Below are 8,185 nucleotides of genomic sequence, written 5' to 3'. Positions count from 1 at the left end.
GGGGGGGGGGGTGTGCTTGACTTGGTGCCAGTGCTGGGTGGTCACGTCAGGTCTGTGGCTCTCTACAGAATATTAGGGCAGGATGGTTCAGGTGTTAAAGAAGGACCGGAACTTTCTGAATGTGTGCAGATCACTAATCCTGCATTAAAAAAACAGTTGTTCACTCAGGATCCTGTAACACTGGTGGAGGTCTTAGGTCTTTAGTTCAATAGAATGGTGCACGGATGATGTGATGCTAACTCCCGGGCTCGACAAAAAGCAAAGGGCTTTTTCCATTGCTGTTGGGAAAATTGCAGAAAATAAGATCTGTCGCTGACACACGTTTGTAATGCTTGCACGTTTTTGTTCAGCAGGACCATCTCCACATATTAACAATATTTTTTAGGATTTTTGAATCATAAATGCAATTGCTTTGAGTGAAAGGCTATCGTTAGGCTCTAATCAAACGACCTCACAGTAACATGGCTGCGCATCACCGCTAAGCTAAAGGCAAATGTTTGGGGTGATGATGTTTAGTAGTCTCTTTTAGTCACTTGTCAGCAACCGTCATTTTCCAGACGCATAGAAGCTTCAAACATTCGGCAGTGGAGTATATACTGATGTATTTCATGTTGCAGAATACATCTCTTCAGATTGTCCTACCCAAAGACCTTATTTCAGGCATTTCACCACAAATAGTAACTGACTTGGAGACAAAGGAACAGGAAGTGGTCAAATGCAAACTTTCTGGGTTTTAGGACTAATTCCTGCACCACTCTACGTGTGTAATGCAATTGCTGAAACACATCATTTGAAAATGTAACACCACAGTTAAAGTGCAGCACTTTGTGATTGCAGTGGATCAGAGCTGACTCTGGTGGACCATTATGCCACTATGGAGCTGCCCCAGTATGTTGATTTAAATATATTTTTTTATTTGTGTTACCTTTTGCACCTTTGCTGCGACGGCCGGCTGCTCTTGTTGGGCTTGGACTATCTGCAGAGATACAAAATATTGTAATTAATTAAAATGCTAGAATTACACACTCTAACCGCTAATCATAAACCTAAACCACACTGTCTAAGTGACATTTTCATGATGCTAAGCCCAGGGTTTCTTTCTGAAACACATATAGAAGTTGGGGATAGATTTATATGATTTGGTTGAACAGAAGGGTGACAGGGAATCTAAATGATGTTACACTGCCATCTTGTGGTGAAACACCAGCAGTGTATTGAAAGGGGAAAAAACATTTCCATTAAAACAAGTGCGTAGCTCTCTCTCCTGGTAAAGTACATTCAACAATACAATGTCTTCAATCAATCAAATAAATAATATAATGTGTTCATTTATATAATCCAGCCCGATCATCCAAAGAAGGGTATGATATCTTTTTCAACAATCTTCAATCTTTTCATTTTTAAACATTCGACCGCTTACTTACTTCTTGCAGTAAATATCCACTGCGGGTAAATAAAATGCTCTCTTGGTATTAAATGTTTTAGAAATGGCCATATTCAACTATACCTGATTATCTCCAAGTCTTGGTTTACAAACTCTTTGTTTGGTTCAGATCTTCCAAATCCCACCATTATCATTGGAATATATTTTGCAATGTTAATGGTGTTTGAACAGTGGTCATTCCCTCTCATATGACGCATCATATCCCAATTTTTTTTTTTTTTTTTTTTTTTAAATGGGCACAGCCTGTAATTATTCCAATTGAAGTTGTTGCATTCATACACAGAGAACCTGGAGAACCCTTCAGTGTGATGAAGTGCAGGCAGTGTTCACCTTGGCTCTGCTCCTGAGTTCCCCCACATCCTTCACTTTGGACTTGTAGAGCATCCAGCGGTAGCGCAGCTCCTCCAGACCCACATCCTCAGCTGGTCCAGGACCAGCCGCAGCACTCTGACTCTCCTGCAGCAGCAGCAGCTGGAAGTGCTCCTGACCCCTGGACAGTTCTGCTCTCAGAGCCTGCAGAGGACACACGGAGTGTTAGCCACGCTACACCAGCAAACATCTGAACTCAAGGCAACACATCTTTACAACAAGGGTAAATGTGAAAGTGCTTTCGGCTCTATGTGAGGCTACTTCTTATATATGAACACGTGGTACATCCAGCAACAGGGTAAACCTGGTGAACTGATGGTAGGTGCGTTAAATACCCAGTGGTGTAAAGATTTACTCAAGTGCAGTAATTAAGTACAATTTTCAGGTACTTTACTTGAGTATTTCAATTTTTTGCTGCTTAGTACTTCTACCCCTCTACAATTCAGAGGTACATGGTGTACTTTTCCTCCACTACATGTATTGAATACCTTTAGTTATTTTACAGATGTGGATGAATGATGTGAAATATAATCAAGTGTTAAATCAGAATTTAGTTCCACCTGGAGTAAATCCACAAGCTACCCTGCAGTATACAAAGTCATTCAAACTAGCTGCACCTTTACCAGCTTTGAGAACACTTTAAAGATCAATCATTATAAAACATATCATATCTATTATTCTGAAATGGACCAATCTGCACAACGACTACTTTTACTTTCGCTACTTTCACTATATTTTGATGATAATACTTTTCAAATTTTACTTGAGTAACATTGACTTCATTTCACCTGAATTAGAGTGGGTTAGAAATAAAAAGTAGCAAAACATTTAAATACTCATGTAAAGTACAAGTACCTCAAAATTGTACTTAGTTACTTTACACATTAATAACATTTATTAAAGTAACAACCAGCAGAATTTAGACATTATCAACATGTATAAAGTCAAGCTTTAGCATAATAAGAGCCTCACTCTGAGCGTGTCCTGTCTGGTCTTCAGCTCCTTGGTGCTGAGTACTGCTGCCTTGCTGCTGGAGAGCCCTGAGAGGAGAGCATTCTGATTGGACAGCCAGGCCTCAAACTCCCTCCTCCTGGACTGGTACTGCCCTCCGCCTCCCTATAAACCCAGACACACCTCATGAAACTCTTGCACCGAGCCCCCATCAACAGGTAGGCGTTATTCTGTGCCTGATTGTGTTTGGAGAGGCAGGACTGTTAAGAAATCCATCATGGGGGATTGTCTCAGCAATGACCTGTCACCACATTTCTAGTCTTCTTTGTTTTCCCTCCCATATTATGTAATTTCATTTTCAATTCTTCTGCTAGATAAATGCAATATGTGTGATAGCCATTCAGAGCGTATTCCTACACATATCCTGGACACTCGTCACCTCCGCAGTGCTTTACTGAAAAGTGGCAGACATTTAGATTTAGACTTGGATGTGTCTTGAGAGTAGTCCTTGTGATCAAAACGTGCATTTTTTAAATATAATTTTTTTTCTTTCTAAATCTAATCATCGGGGGAATTGATTTCCTGCGCCATGGAGAAAAAGCAAATGAGGAGCCATTCTGCAAAGATACAGTAATAAATCATAAACTGCAGCAAACAGCTGCATAACTGAAATGAATAGTAAGCTTTGGATTCCTTCCCTCCTCTTGACTGATTCTACATCGTTTAGATTGCCGTCTAAAGTCTTGTTTGCTTGTGATGCCTAATTGTCCAAATGATCACGTATCTGTCTGCTTGAAAACTGGATGGATTAGCTGCAGTCAGAGGAGGCAGAGCTTCACCAATTATTTGTTATAGACAGAATCAACTAAATTGCAGAGCTCTGCTACATAAACGTAGGAGAGGTGAGGCCGCACCCCCCTCTGCTGGATACTTAATGCAGCACGGGCAATAAGTCACTATCCGTTATTGTCACAAACTTCTTCAATACATGGTAACTTATTGTAAACAAGTGTCTGTCTCACTGAGGGGGCGTGTCTTTAGAACAAGTAATTGATGCTTGAACTCCGTCCAGGTTAGCTAGCTCTATAACTCCCTTTTTTCTCTCTCTAAGATCCTGTTTGGGCCAGATCTCCCCCACTGGAGATGTAGTAGTGAAAGGGGGAGATATAGGAGATGTCATACTTGCAGAAATGTCCCGCGGGCTCAGGAGTAGCAGCGGACCCTTCATATGGGCCACCAGCTCTAACCACTGAACTATCTGGCTGCACCTGTAAAACTTTTTTGACCTGGAAGATTTCTCAAAATAGATTTTTTTATCAAAACAGGAAGTGATGAACAACGGAAGGCTTGAGCTGAAGAATTATAAAATAACACGTTGTTTCATATTGAATGGTAAAAAAGCTGACATGGAACATGCAACGTGCGGTGGCCTAACCAATACTCTAGTCTTGATGTTAGCTCCCAATGAAGGTTGAATTTAAGCTAGCTTGATGGGGTTTCTATGTGTGTAGATCTGGCCGTGACACTAGCCAGTGCCCCCCATCCATTCCCCTGCCTCTCAGTTTGAGTAGTGCCCTGGTCTGAGTGTCTCTTGGCTTCTGTTGTAAACTAGTGAACTTTCCAAGCTGTGTTTAAATAAAGGCAAAAGAGTGGCTTCAACATTGCTGACCTTTATGGTTAAAGCTGCCCCCCCTCTGTCTGCGGCCCCTGCTGATCTCTCACTGCCGGTGCTTCCATCAGGGGGGGGGTCTGTGGAGCCTTTCTGCCCTGCTCTGCTGTAAATGCTCCAGGCAGAAGAGTCCACGGTGTCCCCCAGGTCTCCTCTGTCTTCTCCTGTCCTGGGTGACTTAAGAAGTGTGCTGTCTTGTGCAGACAGGATGAGATGACCTTCACTGTGATGGCTCTGGATCAGCCCCCCCTCCACTGCTCCCCCCCGCCCTCCTGTCTCTCCCTCCAGGTGTACTCCTCTTCCAGACCCAAAGCTAGCCATGGCTCCCCCCCCCACTCTGAGCGGTGATGTGAGGGAGGGGTCTGCAGACGGACCTCCAACACTCCAAGAGGCAGAGTCTGTCTGTTGACTGGAGCTGTTCAGCAAGGGGGGGGGGGAGAGACGTTATTTCATGACTGAGGGAAGTTGTTATTGCAGCATCAACTGGAAACTAAAATGGAGATGCTGGATCACTGCACCTGATTTGAACACTGAGGGGTTCATTAAAAGGCTTGGCCAAGGGAACACAGAAAGTCTTTCACTGTACATTCAACATGTCCTGTCCAAATTCTCCCAGAGAACAGAAACAGGTGATATTGAAGACACAAGAATATGAAACGCCGGGTGAAAATGTCAAATATGTGAACTTTATGTGGTTTGTTTTGTTTTCTTTGTAATGCGTTTACAATTTAAAAGTAAAGAATAAAAAGAATGTCAAATGCCTAAAATTATTCTAAAGTTGTCCTTTTTTAAATAATAATAATAATAAATGTTAGATATTTATTTCATAATGCTCTTTTACAGGTGCTCAAAAACACTGCAGTGATAACAAATTCATTCATTTGAATCAAGCTAGAACAATTAACACCAGGTCAATTGTCGCACATTAAAGCCAGTCTAAAAATGTGAGTTTTACTGTTTGATGAGAGCCTAACTAAGCCTCGCCGCTTTAGTTAGTGAGAGTTTTAGTCGGTACAGAACTGTGGAGCGTATTAGTATCATGCTGAATCAATGAATTAAGATGAATTTTTGTGAGTGCATTTAATTGGTGAGGTGTTGAACGTGCGTGTATTAACAGTGTCACAGAAAAACTAACGCCATATTTTGCAAAACAAAACATATTTTAGTATGCAAGTGTCTGCTAATCAGGTACCTGTGTAGATTGAGGCTCATATTGCGCAGGGCCAGCCAGGACTCCCCTTGGCGCTTGATGTCCCGCAGGATGTGGACCCGCCCTTCCTCTGACGTCCTCTCCAGGACCCCCTGAGCCTGGATCTCCATTTGCTGCAGCTGGAGCTCCTTCTCCGGGAACTCTCCCAGCGCTCTCTGTGACACATGAAGGACTTTAGTAAATACGTTGTTTTATCAGGTTTAAAACAGTACAAACAAGTTTTGGTAATTTAGGGTAATTAGGGTCCCATCCCTTCTGAGTTTGTAGGTTTTTATAAAATTGTCTTATCTCTTTCCTCAATGCTCTCCTTGCCTGTATATGTTCCTCTCCTTGCTTCCTTAACTCCTGTCCTCTTCATCCATTGTAGTAAACAAACACTTTAATGAAGGTATTTCCTCAAATAACTGCCCATCTAGCACATATTTCACAATAAAAACCTTGTAGAAAATAAAGGGATTATATCCACTGACATGGCCGACTACATCTCAGTGTTGAAGGGCTGATTTTGATTCCTGTGGGAGTTCAGGCCTTCCTTTAGCTAAGGCTTTAACAACACTTGACTTTCTGTGGGTGTCATGTCCAGCTTTTCTTGGGCACATCTGTATTCCTCCACTACTCAGATAAGTAGTGACAGGGCTGCCATCCCATGCCGCTTTCTTTTAATTTTCCTTAGCCGGGGGGGTTCAGAAAGTGACCACGTAGATGGTAATTGTCCACTTGAGACAGGGCAGCAGACCAATTTGAAAGCAGGAGAGCTTGTGTTTCCTGGGGGGGCGTGCTGTGGATTTGCTGGAGGCGGCTGGTTTGATCCAGTCGGTGCCGCTCCATCTGCTGGGTGAACCTGGGGGCTTCGCATACACTTCTCCACGACCAGGTATTGTTGGAGGAGTCGGAGTAATGCAAAGGTGAAGGATATCAACCAGTGTGATAATGAACATCGTAAGGATAAAACATTCACTTAGGATTACCATTAAGAATGCTGGGGCCAACTCTTAAGATCACTACTGGTTAACAGAACAATACATCAGTCAATGATATGAAACTGATGACTTTATCCATCGTAACAACACCTGCAGGTCTGGATTTTCTCACTACAAATCAAAACAAAAAGTTCACAAGGCTCTCATGAACAAAGAAACCTATGTGCTAACTAAAGAGAGCTAGAACTAGAATACAACTGTCTCAATTCAGATGATTTACTCAGCGCAGTACCATGTTGTGCACTGTAAACCCTTATGCAGTGTGTGAATACTTAACTACTCAAACCAGCAAATGTAAGGGCAGAAGTGCACGATTTGAGACACAGCATAGAGTTAGAATAATGTATTGTTTTCATATGCTAACCGATTCAACACACGTCTTCGGAGCAGGGATGTATATTCCTCATTTATGTTAGCCCCAGGAAGATTGTTTTACCAGGAGAAATTGCAGACATGTGTAATGGAATAATAAGTATTGCATTTGTGTGTATAATCTGAACATTTCGTTTTTCTTTTCTTTAATGAATATTATAAAAAAATGCAGCTGTTTATTATATATTTGTGTCAATCCTTATTTAATAGCTTCAACGTCGTGTGTCCCAGAGACTCATAATCAAGGTAGAACAAACCTCTTTCTTTATAAGATTTAGTTGCTTTCCTATTTCAAATAGAGTTATTAAAATTCAGCGGTTTTCATTAAAGGTCCCATGTCATGCTTTTCCGGTTATTACCCGTCCCCTTGTGTGTTATGAACGTTTTTATTAATGTAAACGGTCTGCAGAGTCACAAACCCTCAAAGTACACCCTGTAGCGAGTAAAACTCTAACACAGAGAAGACCTGTCCATGCTGCCCCAGAACGCCTCGTTGGAGAGTTCTCTTTTTCTTCCTGGGTGCAGTGACGTTCCCATTGGTCCAAATGGACCAATCCGTGGAGCCATTACGTTATGTCCGCGGAGCCGTTAGGTTAAGTCCGCGGATTGGTCAATTTGGACACAAACTAGTCCACTGCTCCTAACACTAGGATGGGACACACAGTCACACACACACTCAATCTTTTGAGACGGCGGGACGCGGCGAGGCTGTGAGTCAGTGTGTGAGCACACACACAAACTCCCAGCCAGGCTGCGGGTGTGTGTGTGTTTGGGCTGGTTTCGGGCTGGGTTTCGCTGTGTCTCACTGTCTCACAGACGGCCACTGGGCTCACAGGGAGGGGGGGGGGCAGGAGCTCCAACAAGGTGTGTAGGACAGAGAGTGAATACACATACTGAGATGCTGTATGAGAAACCAATGTGAGTTTGGAAAATTGCACAATGTAAATCTATTTTAGTAGACCTCAACAATGGAATTATGATCAGTAGAAACGGCCATGACATGGCACCTTTAAGTGACCCATAATCAATACTGCATTGTTTTCAAAGAATGGAAAAGAAGGTCACGCCTCTTTTAAAAAAAGAAAAAAAAGAAATGGGATTTAGGCTATTTTTCTATTTGAAACAAAAAGTGTTATTCATTCAGAGAGGTGTTTTACACACACACACACACACACACACACACACACACA

At 42.3% G+C, this 8,185-nt stretch overlaps 1 protein-coding gene across 1 annotated transcript in view; it reads right to left on the bottom strand.

Moving 5' to 3' along the window:
• Nucleotides 1–925: 925 nt before the first annotated feature.
• LOC104950470 (nesprin-3-like) overlaps nt 926–8,185 on the bottom strand; it is a gene marked incomplete at its 3' end in the record, with an annotated part of 7,650 nt that continues 390 nt past the window's right edge. Inside the window, exons 2-6 of the mRNA XM_010777000.1 lie at nt 5,626–5,798; nt 4,434–4,848; nt 2,786–2,929; nt 1,775–1,957; nt 926–976 (exon numbers count right to left, since the gene is read on the bottom strand). Of these exons, the coding sequence (XP_010775302.1) occupies nt 926–976; nt 1,775–1,957; nt 2,786–2,929; nt 4,434–4,848; nt 5,626–5,798 (966 nt within the window). The remainder of the gene's footprint in view (nt 977–1,774; nt 1,958–2,785; nt 2,930–4,433; nt 4,849–5,625; nt 5,799–8,185) is intronic.

This window comes from Notothenia coriiceps, unplaced genomic scaffold (assembly GCF_000735185.1).
Source record: "Notothenia coriiceps isolate Sejong01 unplaced genomic scaffold, NC01 NC01_scaffold00017595, whole genome shotgun sequence".
Lineage (NCBI taxonomy): Eukaryota > Metazoa > Chordata > Actinopteri > Perciformes > Nototheniidae > Notothenia > Notothenia coriiceps.
Note: the sequence above shows the minus strand (reverse complement) of the source record. Positions and strands in the feature narration are given on the sequence as shown.